We start from the raw sequence: 25817 nt of genomic DNA on the forward strand, positions 1-25817 counted from the left end.
ATGCTCATTTGTTGCTTTTAAGCATCTTTTGTTTTGACCTTTTCGGGAGGAACACACATACAATTTAGATTAGGATAAGCAATTTCCCAAAGTTTACTCTTTAGAGTCACTTTACCAAATACATCAAGCTCTTCAAACCGCTTGGATATGGCTTCCATCTCTTTGGTTATGCTAACTTTGGACTCAGATAAACCTTGGTATGAAAAACTTAGCCTCTGCCAAAACATATGGATTGTGTCAAGTGGTATGCTGCCAAGAACATATCTAGCTAGCTCACATGTACATGAAAGACCATGAGTAGTTCTCATTATACATCCACAATGAGAATTGTCAATGCCTACATAATTTACATGCTTAAACTCAGCAACAATCTGGTTTAACGCATACCTTGATACCATGCCAATTAGTTTCTTGTATGATGTAACTTTAAAAACATGTCCAATCACATGCGTGTTCTTCTCAAAAAGATTCCTTAATTTTAGTGTGTTACATAGTGATCATGTTGTTCATGTCTTCTCAGACACTACATAGGTCTCCAAGGCTATTTTGTAGTAGTCTTTTTAAGGCCCAACGTGCAAACTCAACCCTACATTTGAAAAACTGAAACAAGTAAGCACAAACAATTATTTTTATCCATTGATGTGTTGTTATTAAAAACAATATATATTTACAATTTTTATACTTGTTAGTTGTTGTGTTTCCTAGATGCATCACCTTATTCGTCCAGACTTTAACAAATCTTTGCTCATGGGGAATCAACCATGTTTGTTTGACATAATTAACAAACATTGATCATAATGACCAAACAATTTCAAACTTCATAAGACAGTCATCAAACTCTTGCTCAGAAGGAAAATCCACCAGACTCTCCCATGCTTCCATGACATAATCCCATGCATTTTTTTTACCCACAAGGGTTTTACATTTTGCCTTCACATTCTTATCAATGTGAAACCGACACAACAAGTTAGTTGCTTCATGGAAAAAAGTTTTCATTGCATTCATCAATGTTGAATCTCTGTCGATAATAGTAACTTGAGGGATTGCATCACGTCTCAGAAAAAATACCTCAAAACCGTTCCAATGCCCAAACAACATTGTTTATGCGTTCTCCCTCCAAATAGGCAAATGCAGCTGAAAATGTCATCCCAGTTGGTGTCACACCATCAATGTCAAGTAAAGGCAACCTATATTTGTTTTTTTTGTAGGTACTATATATGAGAAATACCAAATTACAGGCATTGCTTAATTTCACTGCATCAGGATGTCTCCAAAATATATCACATACAACATTTTCATCCTTCAGTTTATGTCAATAAATATACTGATTGTGTTCAAGAAGTTTCATTAATTGTTGCATTTCACTATTATTGTCTCTTATTAAAGAACGATATGCATATCTTACATTGTATACTTGCTTCATTGTTGTATAATTGTTGGCATTGTGCTCTTTCAATGTGAGAAGAATATTCTTTGGTTTCACCATTGACTTTGCTATATCACCAATAATAATCTTTTCATCCTCAGTCAGTCGACCAACATATGGATGTCCAACGAATGACTTAGCTAATGCATGATTATGACTCCCACATAGTAACTTTACCATCCACCATTCACCTCCCAACACCGGTTTCACTCGCAGTTTAAAGAGACACCCACATTTTCTACTACTATTAACTATTTGTACTAAATCTTTCTTGTATGTCATATATTTTACACTCCTCTCACAACCAATTAAAACATATGAGGTCCTTCCTCTCTTTCTAGTATCTGTGTCTGACCTTATTATCATCGCCACAAAATCAATATCATATGCAACAGAGCAAACCCAATGCAAAACGTCATCACGGATAGCAAACACCTACAAAAGGGATAATGCATGTTTAATCTTCAAGGGACATTCATTTACTTATTTTAACAAAATACAAAATCATATCAATAGCTGAGAAGTATTGAAGGTATCAGAACAATCAATATTTTCAAAAACACCAGGTTTCTCTCTATTGTCTTCATTCATGTTAACTTCTTTAAACATTATGTTGTCATATATCCACTAATCTTCGTCTATCTTAACAAAACATTAAGAAAAATTCAATGACAAACTAACGACCCCTAACGACACCATACATAATTCTAATTATTTATAAAGAAATCTATTTATTTTGAACAACTTCCATGTTTAAATTTATTTTAAAATCTTCTACACTACATATGTCATATATTAATAAGTAAGTTTTTTGACATATACTTTCACACAATTTAATTATTTTTTTAGTGCACATGCTAATATATTATATTAAAATTGATATGCATATATATGAAAATTTATATCTAAATTTTCATATTTTATACACTTGCATAAACTAGTTAATATAATACTTACACAAATATTATAAAAAACTATAACTAAGTTTATAAAAAAAATCAAAAATATGTTTTTTTTTTAAATTAGGTTATACGGATTGTCGATCCATATGATTCTTACGGATTGCAAATTCATATGTTTATTAGCACAGATTCAAGTTGCAGGACAAAAAAATTAACCTCTGCCTTTACATCACAATACCAATCACGAAGACAACCACAATCCGTCAACGAACCACCATGATCCGTCAACGAACCACCACGACAATGTACCTCGACCAAACCAGCCACAACAATGAAGGAGAAGCTCGGCCAAAACGAAACGAAAATGAATGATATATGAAGAAAATAAATAACGAACAAAGGAAGAAGAAGTTAATAGGGATAATTTTGAAATTTAAAAAAATGTTGGGTGTAGAAAAAGTATTAACGGTGTAGGAAGAAAATCCCCAAAGAAGATTGACAAAACTAATGCATTTGTTGTTGAACTTTGGGGTCTTTATGAAGGTTTGAAGTTGATTCAAGAAACGGATTATCAAGCTGTTGATATTCAATTAGATTCTTAAGTTGTTGTTAAGAGTATCAATGGTGGGAAAGAGGAAGTGTTGCTGGAGGACACCTTATTCAAGAGATCCAGAATCTGTTGAAGATCGGGATGCGATATTCCTTGAAGCATATTTATAGGGAGGCAAATGCGTGTGCGGATGCTTTGGCCAACATGACTACTGGTTTAGAGGTTGTGTTTGTGATGTTTGAGCAACAACCGTTTTTAAATTAGTTGCTTTTAACTGACTTGTCGGAGTCTCTATCCCTCGTATGTTTAGAGTTAGAAAGAAAGTGTGATTAACATTCCTTATTCCTCATTCGGGAAACATGAGAATAGTAAAAATAAGTAATATAGATGTGGGATTCCAAAAGAAAAAATATAATACCAAATAATTATATTCGAAAATGTATTAATATGATATCTACAATTTTTTTATTAATATTACTAAAGACACTTATTAAAAAAAGAATATATTGAATGATTTTTAATCGTCTAAGAAGTAATAGATTCGAGAAAATTATTTGAAGGTATGCATTTACCCGAGTGTGAACCATGAATTGATAATTATGTACATACATGGGCAAATTAGGGAGAATACAATGCATAATTCCAACTTATAAAAAAGACAGCTGGATCATTTTTGTTTAGTTTCTATCGAAGGTATGTACTGAAATATCAACTTCTAATCTGCCTAATTTAGCTACTAATCTTAGTCATTCTGTTTACTAGTTGGAAATGAAGACTGGCCATCCTTCTTATCCTTACTAGCAGGAGGTCCACCCCCATTCCGTTGAACAGCAAATTCTTGTGACTCTGCAGGCATAGGAGATGGAGTCATTTCTTCCTCAATTGGAAGAGTACGTTTTGAGCCTTCTATGGCAACCCCGAGTAGAATGTTCTCTTCCAAGGATGGCCTAACTGATGACAGAGGGACAGAAGATTTCTCTTCATCTTGTTTTGATTGCGAAGAAGTTGCAGAATTGATCTCGTGGGAAGTAACAGGAGAGGTTTCAGGCGCAGCACTTTGAACAAGGTTTTTGGATACAGGAACTGTAGGTCCCTTTCCTGCATCTACTGCATTTTCCTTTTTTGGCTGGGCTTCAGACAGTGACTTGGATTTATCCTTGGAATTTACATCAGGTGAGGAGGTTAATGTTGCTGCAAAGTTCTCATCTTCTTTGGTGTCAGATGCCATGGTTTCATCAATCCTGAAATCTTTTTCCTCACTTGCACGAGTTGAACGTGTTGAAGGCTTAGTTTTATCTTCACCATTAACTTTATATAGTGGTTCTATCAGTAGGAATGGGCGATTTCCCGCACTAGATCGAGTGAAAATGGTGTCCCCAAAGGGTATATTTTCTGAGTCAGCCTCACTGTATATTTTCTGAACAGTGCGGATGGGAGTGGCTAGCCTGGCTCGATGATGACTGACGACTCTGAGAAGATCCAAAAGGATTGCCTCCTATTTTTTTACATGTAAATGATGTTACAAAAAGAAAATATTATGAATATAATGAATAATGATCTTATAATAATGACTTGCTTACATCCAGAAACTAAGTTTCCACCATAAGCAACTGTAATTACTGTGTATATCATATTACCTTAACACAGAGATACTCCTCAAAATGAGAAGTTTTCACAAAGCAAGATATTAATATCTGGAACAAAGAGGATAATTAGTAAGAGAATGGTATATTGAGAAAGGACAATTAAAAAAAGAAACCTCTGAAGAATCATGCTTCTTAAGACACTACAGAAAACATCAAAAATTGCAAGCTAAAAGCTGAGGACTTGTGCAAAATAAACAAATCAATAGAACAGACACTAACCATAAGAGCCTGATTTTCAGGATTGACATTCTCCAAAAAAACCCTTCGGTGTAATTTTTGCTGCTCTACTTGAGGATTTTTAGACAAAACCTTGCGCATATCAGCTACAATATTCTGCATGAAGAAACATGCTAATCAGAAAAATACACATCAGAAAGTCCAAGAACATTAAGCATGTGAACCAATAATGCTCACATTAATTTTGTTAACATCCAAGTGACTGATAGCAATGTAACTCTTGATACGCCAATGAGATTTCTGGCTCAGATTTCTCACAACATTTACAGTAAACTTGTGGTTAGGAATATGAACTGCCTCGCGATCATCACCTCTGATGATGGTTGGTGACCACCAGCCTACATGCTGGAGAAAAAACAAAATTTAAATACATAATTGAAGTTGTTGCACAAAAAGAAAATCTGCCATTGGTAATGATTCTTCTATTAGTCACATGATTGTGGAGATAAAAATACTTATATATATAGTGGACCAGCATGAAACTTATACTATTAAAGTAACTAAGGTAGAGATACAAACCTCAACTGTGCCAGAAACCTCATATCCTTCAATCTTCGTTTGAATCCACTCGTTCACAATAAATGGCCGAGTTGCATGGATCATTATGCTCGAAAGAAAGTTTGTAAATATCTGAATTAATCACAAACTTGAACTTAGAATCGCAACACCAAACAAGAGTATTAAATAATTATTTTTTATATACAAAATTCCAAATTACTGATTGAATATGGCTACTGGCTACACCTAGAATTCTTTCACAGAATTTGATTAAGTTGATTTGAAGATGAATTCACAACAAACAATGAACAAGAAACAAAGCTAGTAGCCATACAAACCATAATAGTAGCCAGTATGAAGGAAACAATGCTGTACCTCACGACCTGCTAGAGTGAGCAATACTGTGCCCAAACCACCAGCAGTTACCCACTTCTGTGTGGAGAAACCTAGCAACTCCATGAACAATGACACAGCAGCAACCCATACAGCAGTATATACTGCCTTCCCAGCAAAATCAAGGCCCATCTGCAGTCAATTTTTCCTAAATGAGAAGCTGATAAAGATTATCAATTTTGGGTTCCCTCACAAAAAGATCAAAACAGAAAATGAAGAAGGATTTGATAAAAAGACATTCAATCCATATACCGAAAAAAAAAGGTAAACATATAATTTTAAATTCAAATTATATTAAAAAAGATCTAAGGCTTCATTCACATGCTCTGACAACAAAAATAACTAGTCTGTCAGTATTATGGCAGCAAAATGTTATTGACATGGCAATCAAAAAATGACAAGAACAAAGTAGTAAATGAATATGTAACAGAAACATACATTTCTTGCACCACTGGAATCATTTCCCTCCAGAAAGAATTTTTGTGCTTGTTGAATTAAGCTGAAAACAGGAAATACAACCATATAACATTATAATTTAAACACAATGCAGGACCCAATACACCTAATAGTGGGAAATAGCAATAAAAAAAATAAAAAACATGATCTCTTAATGACTGGTGCAGGCAGGAAACCATAATAAATTACTAAGCAAAAGCAATATAAACTTACAGCATTAGGGGGGTAGGGGGAAGCATACAATAAAATACAGAAATCCATTTTTAAAAAGCATTTCCAATTTCTGCTGGTCATGCATCTTCCAGATATCAATACCTTGATAAACAGTAGGCAAATGAAATCACTGTTGACAAAGATCTCACAAAATTCAGCAGCCGCTGCTTCACAACCTGGCTGGACTCAGATGGTAGGACTAGTGGATCTAATGCCCTGAAACAAATAGTTCTATGATCAACACCAATACGGCTTCTCAGGAGATATAGTTATATGATGTGTTGAATGGAAGTTGTATGTTTACTGTTTAGCAACTGTAGGACAGTTATGATGTGATGTATGGCAGTTAAGTGTGCTTTTCTTAAATTGTATTGAGATAGTTTCCTGATTATTGTGTGTTAAATTGCTGAAGTTTGTTTGAAGGAGGAGGCTCCTTGTTTGGGTTTAGGCTGCGTTAGTGTTCTGTACTGCAAATTCTAGTTCAATCCCAGAATTCTTTCAATAAAATCTTCTAGTTTGTGTTCAAACTCTTGGGTCTAACATTGACCCAGAAACAGACCTGCATACCAGCATTGCCCCAGTCCACAACAGCAATGGCTGAAAATAAGATGTCATGATATATCGCGAACTACTTTTCTTCCAACTACTGTCAGTACTCTGAAAATATTTTTTCATAAACAGAAAAGGTATTAATTATATTAATCAGTCAGATTTGGGACATGTGAATAATTAAAAATCAACTACCTGAAGGAACAAAACCCTGCTGAGACGAAGGAGTGGCTCAAGACCGCAAACAGCAAAGGCAATGATACCAATAGCTGGGATCAATTGAAGAAAAGTAGGGTTTCCTTGTAGAGCATCATATGACCTGAATAAATATCAAAAAATAAATAATGTTTCCATAGAGATTATGCATTAAATAAAAGATTAAGAGAGAGAGAAGCAGCAAGAATAGTACAAAATTAGCACCAATCAATCCCGGTCCTTCAGAAATACAGTTTAAGCATATCGTTATATAATCTTGCAGATTACTTTACAAGTTCATATACTAATTAATTTAAGTTTTGGTAGGTCCAGTCAATGCCAATTTATATGTATATTCACTACTAAAAGAGAAAAGAGAAACAGATCATTTGACAGATTGAAGTTACTCCAGAATATATGTCAACAAGCTAATAAATAGATACAAAAAACAAAGACGGGCAGAGTTACCATGCAGCTGTGTTAGGCACTAGATGACTGAAAACAAGCAGGAAGTTTAAAGCAGAGTCAAAATAAATTGAGAAAGATATAAAAGAACATTTAATGATTTACCACAATATGATATATAATTATATACCTCTGAATCATAACTACAAGCTGATTCATGAAAATGAAAGTTAGAAGAGGAACAAAAAATATTCAAGGCATAAACCTGACTGTATATACATGTAACATTATTAGAAAGGCTAGCAAACATCAAGAGTAAACAAGTTAACAAACATAAACCCTCTCCAAAAAAAAAGTTAATAAACATAAATTTTACAGCAAAACGAAAAAGGTGAAAAAGCCATATATAAATATGAGCATGCATTTCCGCTAAATCAAGGAAACCTTTCTTAATTAACAAGGAAAAGAGAGAGAAACCAACCTTGTTAAAATAACACTAGCAGATTTCATCAGTGGAGTTCCACTTCCTCCACCTGGTATTAGGACAGACTGACAAATGAAAACATTACATCTGGAAGGCACATGCCTTATCGGGGCATGTGGTCTACTTAAAAGATGGAGTGCTGAAGAGTCTTGCTTCTGTTATTTCCAAAAGTAAAAGATCTCCAAAGATTTAGATTAAATAAACACAATCAATCGATATTATATGAAAGCAATTGTATGAAAAGAGTAGGGGTGCTCAAGACCAAATTCTGGCCAATAACCCAACCAGTCTCAAAGCTAATCTTTGCTGGGATTGGGTTTTAAAAATTAAATCAATATCTTTTTGTCACTCTATAATGTCACTCTTTAAGAGTGTGTTTTTAAACACGTTTAAATTCCATTGTGCGGAAATCCCACAAAGTTCTTCAGTCACTTTTAGTTTCTTGGAAGGTGGGAGAAACGGCTAAACAAACACACCCTATGTTGACCAAGCTTACTACAGAATTTCTAGATTTCATATCTTATGTATAAACATTCTCATTGATTGAAAAATATAAATTATAAAAGTACCATTTTTCCACTTTTAAATTTTATGCATTAGCCATACATCATATCAAAATTTGCACATTTTGCCTAAACTTTGGGTCCAGTCCAACTCTGTCATTATTTATTTAGCCTAAAAATTTGATCCAATCAAAATACCAGGCCAAAGTAAGCCTACTGGCTCATGAGCAGTTGAGCACCCGTATCAAAGAGGAATTCAAGCAGAAAAGGATTAAATACATCCATCAAACATACATAAAAGAGGAAAGGGAGAGAGGAGAGACTATGGATAATTTCTATTTCATAAAAGCCATACCAAACTACATGGTGAAAGATTTAAGGTGACCAAATGTAATCGACCGACCCCCATCCGGTTCTGCCAAATGACATGGAAATGAAACTCAACATTCTTTAATTTGAAGAGTAATACAATAGAGAATTTACCTAAACATTAAAATTAAAAAAAAAAAACGCACATGATGGAAACTACAGAATCCAGTATTACTGTAGAACCTAACGTCATGAGACAATTTCGTTGAACCCGGACAGACCATTCTTGAAACTGCCGTACAAGGTAATTCAATCAGTTCACAGTTGAAAACCAGTTCTCCCCTTTACCCCAATGCCTCGGCTTCTCAATAATGGAATTACCAAAATAAAAAGTTGTAAAATTCAATGGAATATAAACCCTGCAAAAAAGCAAACAAGAACATTAGCAATTAGCAAAGAAAGAAACTCAACAATTCACTGAAATTTTGATCTATTGACAAATTCTCAGCAACTGAACTAAGCTCAGGGCTAAATTGAGAAAAAGATAACTTCAGAATCAGCAAAAAGCGAGAAACAAAACCCTAAATATTCGTGTCAAAATTACAATAAAACCATCGGAGCTTTTAACAAGAAGTAGAAAACAGCACTTAATTCAACATGCTCACGCATCTTCAAAAAAAGGAAAAGAGGAAAACAACACGCAATTGAGTGAAATTCGAGATCTACGAACCTGAAAGATGCTACTGAAATGAATCCAAGGTTCGTGGAAGAAAAGAAGATTTCGCTCGGGAAGAAACGCAGGCGCTTTTGGAAAAAATCGAAACGAACATTACGAGTTTACCCTCGTCGAGAGAAAAGAAATTCGTGGAAGAGGTTGTTGAATGCAACTCGTAGTTTAAGAAGAAGGACGAGACCGTAGAAAAGGCAAACTCGGTTGGCTTGGATGTACGTTTTGTTCTTATAATGAGGCGATTAACGGGTTTCTGGTACGTGGTCCAATCAAAACGCTGTGTTTCGGATTAATGTATGCTGGTAACCCGGGAATTACAGATTGTCGTGGATTTATGTGGCGCCTAGAAGGTGGCCCTTATATCCTAATAGTAACTTACACGACATGTGCTTCTGCCTTTATTTTTTATTATTAAATTTTGTTATTTTTGTTTTTCCGGATTTTTCCAAATATTTGAGAATGGTTTCCTCAAAAAGAATAGAGAGAGAGATGAGAATGGTTTCTCCAAAGTTTTTTTCTTCTTCTTAAATCCACTTTTGGCCTTGTAGTTTTAGGACTGTATAATTTTAATTCCTAAAAAAAATTATTGTCACACCAATATGTCAGGGTCATGTCATGAAATGAGATTATTGTAAAGATTTTTCATTTTCATTTTCAAAGTTATAGACAACAAAACAAAAAAAAAGGAGACAAGGAATGAGAAAAAAAAATCAACACAAGATAGGAAAAGAAATCAGTAGCTCGAGTTTGAAGGAATGGAAAGGGTAATAATGGGAGGAAGAAAAAAAAACAAAAAATGGAGAGTATGAAATTATTAGAAGAAGAAGAGAGGAGAAATAAAAAGAAGATAAGACATCGAGAGAAGAAAAAGAAACATGGAGAAAAGATGATGAAGGGGGAATCTAATAAAAAAATCACTTAATTATATTTTTAATTCTTTAAATTTGGATAATTATTTTTTTTCTTAAAAATATAATTTATTTTTTATAAAAGTTATTTTTAGTTTCTCTTTTGTTCTCTTTATGGTCTCACAAATTGTAACCATTTTTTAACCGTCAAACTTTTATTTTATTTTATTTTTGAAAAATACTTTATAATGATTTTAAACTGTCAAAATAATTAACTCGTATGATTTGGTGGTAGTTTCTTATATCTTCTGCTGGTTTTAAAGAAGAAAAATAAAAAAAATAAAATTATTACAATTTTTTTACATATTTTAACTGTTTTAAATGGTCACAAATCATTTTAAAAAAAATTAATTTAAAAAATACTTTTGATGATGACATATCATCATAAATTATGACACCATTAATGGAAAAAGAGAAACTAAAAATAAGTTTTTGAAAATTTGAAGGATTAATAAAAATAAATTCTTTTTTGAAAAACTAAAAAAATAATTATTCAAATTTAAATTACTAAAAATATATTTAAGTAAAAAAATTGATATAACAAATATTTTTAATTCACATTTACTTAATTAATTAATGTCCGGGAGACAGAAAAAAATATGGTCAGACAAAAAAGAATCACTCAAATTACGAAATTGTGCCTATAAAGATAAAGAATTTATTTTATAAATTTAATTAACAATGTTTGAAATTTAAATTTAGTATTTAATCAATGTCTAAAATATTTGAAATTTAAATTTAAATAGTTATTAATGCTCAATATATTGAAAATTGTGTCTTTTATTTCTAAACCCAAAAATTGTTTATATTCTTCTAAAAAAATAGTTTAAATTTAATACGATGTAATTTACTAAAACATTCCAATTTTGGTAGACTATTTAGGAGATTTTTTTTCCAAGCTTTTATAGAAATAATCCACAAGGGAAGCTAGTCGAACAAACATCAACAAGAACATGAATAAAAAATCCGGAACCCATTAAAACATCTAAATTCACACCTATCACCACAACACACAGTTCAGCCTGCAAAACCGAACAGGATCCCAAGTTGCAAGCGAACGAAAAAAGAACCGTGCATGCCAATATGATCCCTAAGGACCCCTTCAACTGCTGCTGCAATCCCGTTATTATCCACCGCTCCATCACAGTTTAGCTTAAACTGTTCCTCAGGGGGAGCATTCCACTGAATAACTTGCGGTTGTTGATAGCTAACTAGCTGAGTGTCAAATTTCTTGGTATGAGATAACGATTGGGAGACGTATTACAATATAGGATAAAGAGAATAATACAAACTAAATATTTGAGTTACAAAACAATTTTTTATCGTTGTTTGATGAACAATGAACATCACAAACAAAATAATATCAAATTTATTAAAATAACTTTTTTTTAATATTAATTATCTTAAGATAATTTACATTATTATTATATATATATTATGTAATTTTTTAAAATACATAATATAGACAAGTAAGCTAACCATTAAATAATATAAATTAAAAAAATGCATGACATGATAAGATTATTGTAGCTAATAGATAATGTGAATTCAAAATACATAATATATTAAGATTGTACTAATAGATAACATGAATTCAAAATACATCACATCACATGATAAAGTTGTTGACAATTCAAATGTAGTGATTCAATTTGTGTTACTACAGAAAAAACATGGGTAGGAAATAAGAGAGAAGTAAAACTAAGTGTATCTTTTTAATACTTTGTATCTAAGATAAAAATTGTTTGATGATTTTTTGAATAACAAAAAATTAGTATTTTTTTGTGTGAATCAAGGTATCCATAGCCGAAAGCCAATTACTAATCTCCCGAGTTACTCTCTCTCAAGAAATTTACTAAAAAAATTAAGTTTTTGTCTTATCTCTTATGTTTAACTTGTGTTGTTTCATAATATTTTTCAAATCAAATGTGAAAGATAAATATTTATCTTGTTCAATACTATCATTTTTAGCAAATCAATTGGATCCTAATAGAGTACAAGTATAGAGGAATGTTAGTGACACTCTCTCTTAGACTCTCTTTCAAAGACTTTTTTCTACGATCGGTTAGAATTTATTGAAAATCATCAATTTTGATAGGTTTCACTTCTCATTTAATATATAGCAGGAGTGAGAATCATTAAATGAGAAAACAAAATTTACAAAAAAAAAATGATGATTTTTAATAAATTATAATCTATCATAGAGTCTTAAAAAGAGACTATCAAAGAGCCAAATAAGGGTTAGCCAATCTTATTCCTATAGAATCCATTTAAACGGTTAGAATTTGACCCGATTTTTGGTGTGGTGTATTTTTTGTTTGGATTATACATATATTTTTGCAAATAAGTTGACCAAGACTAATTATTGTAAATGTTTTTTTTCATAATAATTAGGCAAAACTGTAAATTTGGTCCCCCTAATTGTCTTCAATTTCAATTCTAGTTCCCTTTAAATTTATTCACGAATTTAGTCCCTTATTTATGTCTAATCCCGTAAATTTGATTCTTAAGCCCAGATTTAGACGTTGACTTTACAAACGAACGTTGACTGCCATATGGTATGTTCTGATTAGACCATAAACAAGCTCTCTCGCCACTAGATCTTAGACACACACTCTCACTCTCTTAACCTTACCTTCCATAATGTAGCTCCTTCAGGCACTGCTCGCGGCGACGCTGTTCCTCCTCACCACCTCCTTCGATGCGCACAACATCACCAACATCCTCGCAAAGCACCCTGAGTTCTCCACCTTCAACCACTACCTCACCCTCACCCACCTCGCCCCCAAAATCAACAGCAAAACCACCATCATCGTCTACGTCATCGACAACGCCGCCATGTCAGACCTTCTCTCGAAGCACCTTTCCATCTACACTATCAAAAACGCCCTCTCCCTCCACATCCTCCTCGACTACTACTTCGGTGCCAAGAAGCTCCACTAGATCGCCAACGACACTGCCCTCGCCGCCACAATGTACCAAGCCATCGGCACCGCCCCTGGATCCACCGACTTCGTTAGCATCATCGACCTCCACGACTAAAAAGTTGCATTCACCCCTAAAAACAACGATGGCACACTCTCCTCAACGTTCATCAAATCGGTCGAAGAAAACCCTTATAACAACTTCGTAATCCAGATCAGTAAGGTTCTCCCCTCTGATGGGATCACACTTGGTTAAAATGACGCACTTGTTTATGGTCCAATCAGAATGTGACATGTGACAAACAACGTTTGTTTGTAACTGTCAACATCCAAATCTGGATTTCGGGACCAAATTTACGGGATTAGACATAAATGAGGGACTAAATTTAAAGGGGGACTAAAATCAAAATCAGAGACAACTAGAAGGACAAAATTTGTAATTTTGCCTAATAATTATGATGGAGAAAATGCTTATTCAAATAGAATAGACTTTAAAATAATGTTACTTCTCTACTTGGGTTTTTAATTTTCTGAACAATTGAATTAAAGTATTTCATTTATTTCAATTAATTGCGTTCAAATATAAATAAATATAAAATAAATCTGTCGCTGGCACTTCTCATATATGTGTATATATAAAAATGAAAATAAAAAGTTGGCTTCGGCTTTGGATAAAAACCAATTCATTATTACCGAATTTTAATGGGCTTTCTCTGTCTCAACAAATTTCATTCAGCCGACATAGACTACTAGACCGTTTGCTTGCGTTCACGTGACGCGCGCGTGATTACATTCCGTATTTGAATTCGACCCGAGCGAGCGCCTTTTTCTCCATTTCCGTTTAATGCAAACCCAACACGTCCTGATTCAAAGAAATATCCAAAACGAAACGTAAACCCTTTCATTCCGTTCTGTTCTATTCCTTCTTCTCCAACGACGACGCAGAAAATCCCCTCTCTTCTGTTGATTCTCCTTCTCTTCCCTCTCATACTCTTCAGCCTCACACGCGAAATCTCTTTCTGCTTGATCGCGTCAGAATTTCACCAGTTTCGACGCTTCATGTTTTTTTTTCACATTGATCACGGTATTGATTTCCGCGCTCAATCACGATTCTAAGGTTTCCAAAACGGGTTGAATTAGGCAGAGATGGAATCCGAATGCGTGCGAGTTGCGGTGAATATTCGTCCATTGATTACGTCGGAGCTTCTTCTCGGTTGCACGGATTGTATTTCCGTTGTCCCCGGCGAACCTCAGGTGCTATATTTTTTCCCCTGAATTTCATCTTTGATGTTCTGCGATGTGGATTATTTAGCAATTTTGAAGTTTAGTCTTCTTTGTATGGTAAAATCTATGAAATTGATGTTGGTGTGTTCGGTAGGTGCAAATAGGATCACATTCTTTTACATTTGATAATGTATATGGTAGCACGGGGTTGCCTTCCTCTGCAATATACGATGATTGTGTGGCGCCTCTTGTTGATGCTCTCTTCCATGGATATAATGCTACAGTTCTTGCTTACGGTCAGGTATAATTTCTAATGTTGTTGGTTATGTTGCACTCGTGATCATGAAGATTTCATTTGGGAAACTTGTCCATTGTTATCTATACCCTGCAATTGTGATTGAGTTTTTTTTATTGCTTTCTCATTTTGTAAGACGGGCTCTGGGAAAACATACACCATGGGCACCAATTATAACGGAGACGGAAGTAGTGATGGAATTATACCCAAGGTATTGGAGACCATATTCAACAAAGTTAAGGCTACAAATGACTCCACGGAGTTCTTGATTAGAGTATCATTTATTGAGGTAAACAATGCTATGTTGGTTGATGAAGATAATTTCTCTGAACTTTTAAAGCTTGATTTGCTAAAAATCCACAGATATTCAAGGAAGAGGTTTTTGATTTGCTTGATCCCAATTCATCTAAAGGAGAGGTGATGGCAAAGGTTGCTGCGCCTGCCAGAGTTCCCATACAAATCAGAGAAAATGTGAATGGAGGAATAACACTTGCAGGGGTAACTGAGGCTGATGTTAAGACAAAAGAAGAAATGGCATCTTATCTCTCGAGTGGTTCATTGTCACGTGCCACTGGGAGTACAAACATGAACAGTCAATCAAGGTAAAATGCCATAAAAATGTTTCTAGATTTTTTGCTTTGAATAATAAGAATACACATGAAATTTATATTGATGAAAAATTAATTTATAGTATGTTAAGTGTGTGGTTCATACGTTTTGCCTAGTCGTTCACATGCTATCTTCACAATCACAATGGAGCAAAAGAAAGGTGATGGCATCTTATGTGCCAAACTCCATTTAGTGGACCTAGCTGGTTCTGAACGAGTGAAACGAACTGGTGCTGATGGCTTGCGTTTAAAAGAAGGTATTTCTCATTGGTAATGATACAGTACAACCAAATTATAGGGTTAGGAATAGGTTTTATACAAAAGCTATATTTCTGCACTATTGTTAAAATATAAAAATTTGAAAATTGAGTTAATTGCATCCCATTCTGCTAGCTGAGAGTTCTTTATAAATTCAAGTTGTCTATAATTTAATAATCAGTTATTGTTTTTCATGAATTAGGAATTCATATAAACAAGGGTTTGTTAGCTCTTGGAAATGTAATAAGTGCACTGGGAGATGAAAAAAAGCGAAAAGAAGGAGGCCATGTACCATATCGTGATAGCAAGTTAACACGCCTACTTCAGGTTTGTATAATAAGCAATAATAGTAGTACATTCTTATACTTGTTACGTCTGTCTTGTCCACTGCATCATTTGTATAAATGATTCTTTCTATGGGAAATAATGTAAGAAATAATCGGACATAAAAACAGTACTTCTATACGAATTTGTACATGAGTTAGTGCACCTTGTCATTTGTTTGATCACTTGATGTGTAATATCTCTTGGAAAAAAAGTGTCACAAGGATAGAATGTATTGCCACTCCTATCTTGTAACTTGTTTGAAAAAGCCTGTTACTAAAAGAATGTTATGAAAAGGATTTGTTTGTAGTGATTAGTTGAACATATCTATGCCATGGATTTTTTTTTATGACACACAATTGGATAATGAATATGTAGGATTCTCTCGGAGGAAACAGCAAAACTGTGATGATAGGTACAAACTCAAATGATGAGAGTTCAGATATTTTTGTGTTTTCTATAGTCACATGCATCATCTAACCTGTCAGAAATGTTGCAGCATGTGTTAGTCCTGCTGACACAAATGCTGAAGAGACATTGAACACTTTAAAGTATGCAAACCGTGCTCGTAACATTCAGAACAAGGCAGTTGTAAGTGTTTTGTATCCATCTTATTCATCCCTTGTTTATTTATTTACTCCAGGCAGGAAATTTTGATTTTGATAATTTTGAAATTTAATGTTCCAGATTAATCGAGATCCAGTGGCAGCTCAGGTGCAGACAATGAAAAATCAGATCGAGCAATTGCAAGCTGAGCTTCTATTTTATAAAGGTGATACCAGTGGACCAATTGAAGAGCTTCAGGTACATCATTATTTTAGGTGTCATATTTACTTATAGGTTTCTTATGTCCTTTGATGATATTTTTCTTTTTAAGTTTTTTCAGATTCTTAAACACAAAATATCCTTACTTGAAGCAAGCAATTCAGAGCTACAACATGAGCTTAAAAGACGCCAAGTAACTTCTGAGAGTTTAGCACAATGTGCTCTCGATGCTCAGGTCTTCTTTTGATCCTTTCTCCCTTTCTCAGTTATAATCAATGTTGTGAGTTCCTTACAATTTCTCTGTAGTCTTCTTTTTTACTTCAAGTGCTAGTCTCACTCACGGTATTGAAAATGTTTTTAGGTTGAAAAGGACCAACTGATTTTGAAAATAGAATCAATACGAAACGGTAAATCATGGGATGAGATTGACTCAAATTCAAATCAGGTTTGAATGTGTTATGTCTTAATGGGTGGTTACAATTTTTCAGAAGTAGATACATCACTGAAACATGCTCTAAACTTATTTTTAGGATTATGACCTACTGAAATCTTATGTGTCAAAGATCCAAAATCTGGAAGGAGAATTGCTATGTTTGAAAACTTCAAATGCCACGAATCCAAGCCGTTTTGTTGATTGTGCTGGTTCTGATGATGATGGATATGGATCAAAACATGCTTTATTTGCTCGTGGTAATGATGGATATGGATCTAAAATCTTCTGATTGTGATGCCAAAGCTGTTGATATATCCGATAGTACATTGGGAATTTGTTTTATTGTAGTATTGTGGTGCAGTCAATCTGATCTGAACAAATTATAGCAGTAACAGATTGAACAGATACTGATATCTCTATTAATATGAAATTACTCAATCAAAGAAAGAATCCTCTACTAATTATAGCAGTTGAAGATTGAACAGATACTGATATCTATCTCTATTAATATGAAATTACTCAATCAAAGGAGAATCCTCTTTACAGTAGTATAGAAGTAAAGTGATAGAAACAGAAAAATGCAAGATAAAAGACTAGCACCACTCCTGACTGAGAGAAGGACCAGCACCTTACTTAGATGAGAGTCACAAGACCACCCAAAAACCTATTGACAGAAAAAAAAAACCTTGCTCCCATTATCCTCTCTCAAATAATCGTTTTTCTCTCACTCCTTGCTTGATTTCAGCATCTACATTCTCCATACTCTCACTGCCACTCAGGCCCTGTTGAGGGCATTTACCTCTAGCTCTGTTCCTTCATTTCTATCTTTTCCTCTCCTTTTGTGCACATACATTATGGGCCTAACAACATCTTTTATCAAGTCTTTATGCTCATAGCTGATACTACAAGTATTGTTGATGATTAATTTGTTTTAGTTGAGACATGTCCATCCATCATTTTTTGAGATTACTTAAATACTTAATTGATTGTGAAAGATACTGCAACAACATTTGGGCTCCTTAATTTTCATTTTTCTCTCTTTGTGCATTGGCATTTTATCCTAATTATTGATGGTTTTTAAATGTATGTACCTTGTTTGTAGATGAAATGGAAGAAGACACAAAGGAGCTAGAACACTCATCCCTTCAAGAAAAATTGGATAAAGAGCTCAAAGAATTGGATAAGATACTTGAACAAAAAGAGGTAAAATTGTTTGCCTAGTTGTATAGTATTTACATGTTGACCTTTGTTTTTGTAGTTTTTATAGTTTTTAGTAACAAGATTTGAATGAAAACAAAGGGGAGGCTTAAAATAGTAATAGTAACAAGATTTGAATGAAAATGTTTGACACTTCGGTTAATTATAATGGAACAGTGTTAACTAATGGCAAGCTTCTTAAGCTAGCTACAACTTCACAGGTAAAAAGGAAAAGAATGAGGTGAAAAAATGGTGGTCAGTGCTCACACGAAAAGCTTTTACTTAGAATGAAAGCATGACTTCGCAAGACTGCTTTCAAATTGCAAAGCATGGCTTAAATCTATTGTATTACATGTTAAGTCTAGGGATATGATTTTTTTTAACATGTTTCTACTTTTTATTTGTTTCTCTGGTTGAAGGCTGAAATGAAGCTGTACAGTAATTCTGATGCTTCAGTTCTTAGGCATCATTATGAAAAGAAACTTCTTGAGATGGAACAAGAGAAGAAAATGTTGCAGGTAATAAGTGTCCTGTGCTGATATGTAATGTGATTCTTGAGAGGTTTTGTTTACATTTTAAAAATAATGTGATGACCCCCTTCTATATATTACTGGTAGAAAGAAATTGAGGAACTCAAGAGCATTCTTGCAAATATTTCATCCACCTCTGATGATGGTGCTCTAAAGTTGAAGCAGGATTATCTTCAAAAGTTGAATGCTCTTGAGGCACAGGTGATTTGTTATTTTACATGTGTCAATGCTCAACGCCCACTCAATGCCATAAACTGATTATTTGCATTGTAGGTCTCTGAGTTGAAGAAGAAGCAAGATGCTCAGGCTCAACTTATGAGACAAAAACATAAGAGTGATGAGTTTGCAAAAGGACTTCAGGATGAGATCCAGAGAATTAAAGCACAAAAGGTGCAATATTTGCTTGCAGTAACTAGCAGAAAACTTGTATTATACTCTTTGGCACTTCTCATAGTTTTTTTTTTCCTCTTTAGGTTCAACTTCAAAATAAGATTAAACAGGAATCCGAACAATTTAGGTTATGGAAAGCTTCACGCGAAAAAGAAGTTCTCCAGGTAAATGCAAATGACAAGATTTCTGCTCAACTTTTCAGTAACTTTCTTAGTTTATTATCTATTTATCTATTATATTACTATATAAAAATTGTCCGGCCATCACCACATGTCGGCTAGACAGTGCTTCACTTTCCAACATTTCACTTTTTTTTTCTCTCTCCCTCTTTTTATACTTAAAAAAACCATGCAATGAACGGCCCACTCATAGTTCCATTCTATGGTCATATAGAGGATAAGCTTTCCCCAACTTCTGGGAGTCTTTTTTTCATTCGATACTGGTCTCTTTTTCATTCTATACTGGTCTCGTCTATACTTTTATTTCTTATCCATATAGAGAGGGGATAAGGTAAATCTTTTTAGTCCTTATTTGAATCTCAGCAACATCTCTCACCAACACTGTTTCAACAAATATTTTAGTTATAAATAATGATAGCAAATCCTCTAATACGTATTTTCATTAATACCAGCTTAAGAAAGAGGGGAGAAGGAATGAGTATGAGATGCGTAAGCTGTTAGCGCTGAATCAGAGACAAAAGATGGTGAGTTGCTGTTCTTGCTGTTGTGGTCTCATTCCAATGCTGTTTATCCCACTCATTATATGTTCATTGTAGGTATTGCAAAGGAAGACAGAAGAAGCTTCCTTGGCCACAAAAAGGCTGAAAGAACTTTTGGAATCTAGAAAAGCTTCCTCACGTGAAACTATGGGTTAGGATATTTACTGTAGCTCTTTTTCTTATTTTGTCAGCTTATTGATAACCAGCCGTGTATTGTTTTATACACAGGTGTTGGAGGTGGGAATGGCCCTGGAGTTCAGGTATTGGTGACTTTATGATGAGTATTTAAATTGCATACAAGGATTAAATTAATTAAATGGTCCTAGACATGCTGGACTTATTAAAAATTGTATAGCTTTTCTTGGCATACTGACCAGACTTTGCATCATACTCCATGTATGCTAATAAGTGGATGTTTTGGCCTCTGGTACTTGTGTTTTTCTCTTTGAAAGGCTTTCATGAAGGCAATTGAGAATGAGATTGAAGTAAATGTCCGAGTGCATGAAGTTCGTTCAGAATGTGAGCGTCAAAAGGAAGTGTATGTTCCCTTCCACATTTTGTTATAAAATCAGTTGGTGGCATGCTTGACTAAACTTACGAGTAAAATTTTGAATTTTGAAGCAATAAGTTGAATGGCTAATATCTCAGAAATCACATGCCTTTTATTTTTATTTCTGTAAGAATCTGTTAATTTGTATTTTTTTTAACCTTTTTTAAATAGGAAAGTATGGATTAGCCAATTTGAGTCATGGACATAGGCATGGCAATCATTGTATTCATTTTTGTTGTGTGCCAAATTTGGTTGTTTTACCTTTCTATATCAATCGAACTTAACAGATGAGGAAACTTGGACTGATTATTTACTTTCTTGCTAATTCACGTGTCTAAGAGTATCTACCAGTGGATGTTATCAACACTGGCTTGTGAAGGAGTTTTGAAAACGATTTGTAATTGTGATTATTGTGGGTCTGTAATCACTCAATGACAGGTTTTAAAGAGAGTAAAAGAGCAACCAAATTTTTTTTTTGCAATGAAATCTATAACATTTGTTTGAGTCGAATACCCAATGATTTTGGGCTAGATGGTGTGACAGTTGTATAGCCAAGATTAAAAATTCTGTTAGGTATTGCTGCATGTTTTGTTACATACAGTTTTTCTGTTTTTATTTTTACAAGAGCTGTTATCACTAATTCATTTATTTGTTGCTTTTCATTTCAGGAGGGCTAAAATGGCCGAGGAGATGATGAGGTTAAAGGAAGAAGCACAAATGGTGAATCAAAATAGTACAAGGTGAAATGACTAGCAGTTAACTAATTTCCTTCAAGAATTGTACAATCTTGATTATTATTTTTCTGGCAATCTATTTATGACAAACTCTCTGACTTGTTGCTGATGTAGTGATTGTCCCACATCGATGTCTCCGGGTGCAAGAAATTCTAGGATTTTTGCCCTTCAAAACATGCTTTCGACTTCTTCTGCAACTCTTGTGTCTATGTTATCCCAGTTGTCAGAGGCAGAAGAGCTGGAACGGGTTTTCAGTGGTAAAGGGCGTTGGAACCAAGTCCGGTCCCTTGCTGATGCCAAGAATGTGATGAATTATTTGTTCAATATTGCATCTTCATCCAGGTATTAGCATATCTATATGTATGTTTTGATCAATGATTATATACCTTGTGAAGTTAAACTAGATGTTAAATCACAAGTAATCCAAAAATTTCCGTGTCGTAATATGATTGAGATTTTTCTCAGGCTTTTCTTTATCACAGGTGTTCATTACGAGATAAAGAAGTGATTTGCAGAGAGAAGGACACGGAAATAAGAGATCTAAAAGAAAAAGTAGTGGGGCTAAGCTACTCACTTCGACAGTTGGACATGATAAAAGCTGAACTTACTCACAAGTTGAAGTTGCAGGTTTGTGTTTAGCTGCACATTATGTATCATTCAGATAAAGCTTTAAGTAAATAACTCGTCAATCTTCCTTCTTTCCAAGTTTGAAGTACCTGTCCTTAATTAAACTGTTTGATTCTCCAACTATTTAATATTTAACCCGTATCATTTGTACTGTATGGCAGAGTGAAGCTTTGAAAAGATATTCAGAATATGTGGGAGATTCAGAATATTCTGACTTGAATGTTGGAGTCCACAAGTATGACTTGCGCAAGTCGGTAGGTCTCACACAATACACTCAATAGCTCTCTTACAACAACGCCTACCAAGGATTTTCCATCTCATAACTAGTAGCCTTTTTAGCCACTGCATTTAATGGGAACTAGTTTATTATTTATTCATGGAAAACTTACATTAACTTCAGGAATACCACCGGTCTACCCATCTATTGGAGGACATGGATATATCTAAGACAGAGTCAGATGATTATGATCTGACAGATGACGAGTGGGAAGAATCAGGAAAGTTAAGGGTTAGGAAAAGGAAATCTAAAACAAGACGCACAGGCATGGAAAATAATCAATCCAATATCAACAATTCAGAATATTTCCAAAAAAAATCAGGAGATATACTTGTAGATACACCTGGGGAAACTGCATCAGATATTTGCTGCTCTTGTAGCAGAACATCATCATGCAAGACAACAAAATGCAAGTGCAAAGCTATGGGCAACAGTTGTGGGAGTTCCTGCAGTTGCCTATCAACCAAGTGTGCCAACAGAGCATCAATATCAAATGAATCGCAGGAGCCAACACAATCGGCAAGTATTGAAGAAACAGACCTTCTTGTTACTCAAGGTGCAGAGTTAATTCAGGGAGCACTGGTTGATAGGCTTGACGAGATAAACAGTGACCGAGGGCACAGAAAACCTCTCTCTGACATAGGAAATACACAGGTGTGTGTCAGTCATCATCCTTTAAAACGTCAAGACGTTTTCTTGATTAAAAATAAGGAAGTGTTAGGTTACTCTTTGAGATTGAAAACTATGAATTGAAGAAAGAAACTGGTTAAATAAAAGGTAGGATGATATTTACATTATCATTCAATCACAAATCATCATTGATATGATTTTTAAGATAATTTTGTAAAAGTCAACAAATTTATCACAAAAGATAGTATCTGATTGGATGACAATGTAATTTTACACTGTGAGTGCTTAGTCTATTTTCTCACCAATTAATAATTGCTAATTCTCTATTTAATGGTATTAATAGTTGCTAGTTAAGGCAATAATATCCCATCCATCCTGCATTCTTATCTGTCGTGTCCTGTTAAGCATTACAATTTCTTATCGCAGGCCAAATCAAATGCAAAGAACGGTAATCCAAAAAAGAAAACAGCCACCGTAATTATTGTTCCAAATCCGCCACCTTCTTCGCAGGCAGAGAATACTGAAGTCCCCATCCCCATCCACAACCGCAAGTTCAAATTCAGGAAAGAAAATAATAACAGTGAAACAAGTGTAGCTGTGAATAAACCAAGACATAAAAGGTCCAAATCCAGACCTGAAAACGCTGCCTCAGCCCCAAGAGCAGAGGGTAATTTTGTGGACCCAGATGAACCCTTGAAAATGCCAGGGGCTTTTCGAAGGGCAGCATCATCCAATAGTAGTGGCGTGCCTTTTTGGAACAGGAATGCTGCTGGTAATAATAACTCAGATGAACCTGAAGTTTTTGAAACAAGGAATCCACTACGGCAAAAAAGAACATTAGACGAAAAAGAGAACAACAGACGCTGATCAGCTGACAGGTATATTCGTTTCTTGCCATTTTGTTCATGTTTATATACCCAGAAGAAAGAATTCTCGACCAATGAATGCCTTGCTGAGGTTTTGTTGAAGAAAGAAGATATCAGTGTATAGACAAACGAATAGATTGCAGTTCTGTTGGATCGATTTTCTTGGTTCTTATACTGTTAATTTTAAGCATTCCTTAAGGTTTCAGATAAAGGCCAGAAAATGGCTAGTCTTCTCAAGTGGTTAGGTTAGAATAAGTTGTGTCAAAGCTCAGTATTTGAATTGATCTCTCGTTAAAAAAAATTCTGCTGAATGGCCACCGTTTTGTAAATAAACAATGTTGTATTTAGACGAGGGATTTTAAAATTTTAGAGAAATTTTAAATGAGTGAAAATTAAACTGTTTTGATTTTGTTTTTATTTAAAATGTTTTGCTTATCTAAATTAATTTGAATTATTTAAATTCAAATTCATAGTTTAGATAGGACAACAACATTTTTCATCATATGTAAAATTTTATTTAAATATATTTAAAAAAAATTATAATTTTAATATTAATTTTTATCAGAAATAAACATTAATCATTTTTTAAATTTTAATATAGAACCGATTGTATAATAAGATTTTAACCTATAAGTGTCCCTAATTAATTAAGCAGAAGTTTTTAGGTCAATAAGTTATCTACCATTAACAATTTTATAAAAAAAAAACAAACTAGAAGTTTAGTAACACTTCATAAGATGAAAAATTGAATGAAAATATTTTATACTTATACTATGATGATTTTTTTGTATAAGGAAAAAATATCACAATTCTTTTATGCAAGGATTGACACGTCAATTCATTTAACTTGTTAAAATAAGTTGGATTATATCATATGATTCAGTACATCAACTGACTCTCCATCACATGACATTCCAACAAAACTAATATGTAAAGTTGAGACACAATCATTGATACAATTACGCAGCAGTGAGTGGGCATAGGGTAGCAATACAGGGACATGTGTGACCGGTTTGCAGCCACTTTACAATACTAGAAGACAACTTTGCATCATCTTGATCACCCTCTTCAGCGTGAAACTCCCATACAAATATTACACTTAGTTTCGAGAAAGAGTGAATCTGTGAAGGACTCTTCATCATCTTCCCTCATGTCTTCATCCTCTTCGCTCTTCATCTTCCACCGTGTCCACAAAAATGGCTAAAATCAAAGGGAACTTGTTTACGAAAACTTCTCAGAGATTGCTTCACATTCAACAAATTAAAAAAAATGTTTTAAGGTTTGAGGTCTTAATTAATGGTTTGGCGTGCATTGTTACATTGGAAGGTTGTAACCTGAAACTAATCAGAGAAAATAAAAATCTTATCTTAACCCATAAAGAAGAAATAGGAATAAATATAAACCAATGGATAAAGATAAGATTTCTTCGTAGCTTTATCTTAATTATATGAAGAATTAATCTCTGTTAGTGTTTGAAATTTGAATTATATTTTGAAACTCCTGTTGTTACTTGTTACTATCAAGAGATAAAATCGTTTTAGCATTTGATTATTAAATTAAATGACATACCAATTAGACTATTAGATTAGATTATCTCTAAAAGTATGAATATTTTCTATGTACCCACACGTAACTTTTCTTCAATTTCCACGTAGAACATCTTGATTGTTTGATGTTGGTGTGTGTATGGTTGTTTATGAAAACTAAACCCAAGTAGTATCAGGAAAAAATCACTCCATAATATTCAAAATACTTTTATTAAAATTATTAATATGCTAAACATTAGTTTCTATGTTAATAATTATATAAAAAAAAGTATATAAATTCTATACTGTTAACAGAAAAAATGAAAAAAAAATCCCACTATGAAACATAAAATGCACCACTTCCCGAAAATATAACATTGCAACACCATTCCATAATACTAACACAAAAATTTCTAACTATAAATGCACCACTTCGAGAAAACATGTGTGCACCACATAAATTACAAACTCAGTATTCCAAAATAACTAACCCGAAAACCAATTGGAGGGACATCATGTTATTGATCAATGCTATCG

At 33.9% G+C, this 25817-nt stretch overlaps 2 protein-coding genes and 1 pseudogene across 2 annotated transcripts; 2 read left to right on the plus strand and 1 right to left on the minus strand.

Annotated features, from left to right (window-relative positions):
* Nucleotides 1-3468: 3468 nt before the first annotated feature.
* On the minus strand, nucleotides 3469-9819 carry LOC100796022 (mechanosensitive ion channel protein 2, chloroplastic). Its single transcript, XM_003522715.5, has 14 exons — nucleotides 9497-9819; nucleotides 8973-9185; nucleotides 8813-8872; nucleotides 7952-8109; nucleotides 7066-7189; nucleotides 6881-6978; nucleotides 6424-6537; nucleotides 6091-6151; nucleotides 5635-5784; nucleotides 5281-5391; nucleotides 4939-5106; nucleotides 4744-4857; nucleotides 4516-4572; nucleotides 3469-4373 (listed from the first exon to the last, which is right to left on the minus strand). The coding sequence occupies exons 2-14, from the start codon at nucleotides 9048-9050 to the stop codon at nucleotides 3621-3623; spliced, it is 2046 nt and encodes a 681-aa protein (XP_003522763.1). The 5' UTR covers nucleotides 9051-9185; nucleotides 9497-9819; the 3' UTR covers nucleotides 3469-3620.
* On the plus strand, nucleotides 9789-13584 carry LOC102663680 (fasciclin-like arabinogalactan protein 1; annotated as a pseudogene).
* Nucleotides 13585-14153: 569 nt separating this feature from the next.
* Nucleotides 14154-23909, plus strand: LOC100803644 (kinesin-like protein KIN-4C). Its single transcript, XM_006578212.4, has 27 exons — nucleotides 14154-14582; nucleotides 14707-14853; nucleotides 14984-15136; nucleotides 15211-15449; nucleotides 15573-15712; nucleotides 15916-16040; nucleotides 16416-16452; nucleotides 16537-16628; nucleotides 16725-16841; nucleotides 16924-17037; nucleotides 17164-17247; nucleotides 17333-17492; nucleotides 18338-18438; nucleotides 18852-18950; nucleotides 19050-19163; nucleotides 19236-19352; nucleotides 19436-19516; nucleotides 19984-20055; nucleotides 20128-20221; nucleotides 20299-20330; nucleotides 20523-20608; nucleotides 21289-21360; nucleotides 21469-21696; nucleotides 21837-21981; nucleotides 22143-22235; nucleotides 22382-22912; nucleotides 23315-23909. The coding sequence occupies exons 1-27, from the start codon at nucleotides 14475-14477 to the stop codon at nucleotides 23753-23755; spliced, it is 3822 nt and encodes a 1273-aa protein (XP_006578275.1). The 5' UTR covers nucleotides 14154-14474; the 3' UTR covers nucleotides 23756-23909.
* The last annotated feature ends 1908 nt before the right edge of the window (nucleotides 23910-25817 follow it).

The sequence above is a fragment of the Glycine max genome, chromosome 4 (assembly GCF_000004515.6).
Source record: "Glycine max cultivar Williams 82 chromosome 4, Glycine_max_v4.0, whole genome shotgun sequence".
NCBI lineage: Eukaryota > Viridiplantae > Streptophyta > Magnoliopsida > Fabales > Fabaceae > Glycine > Glycine max.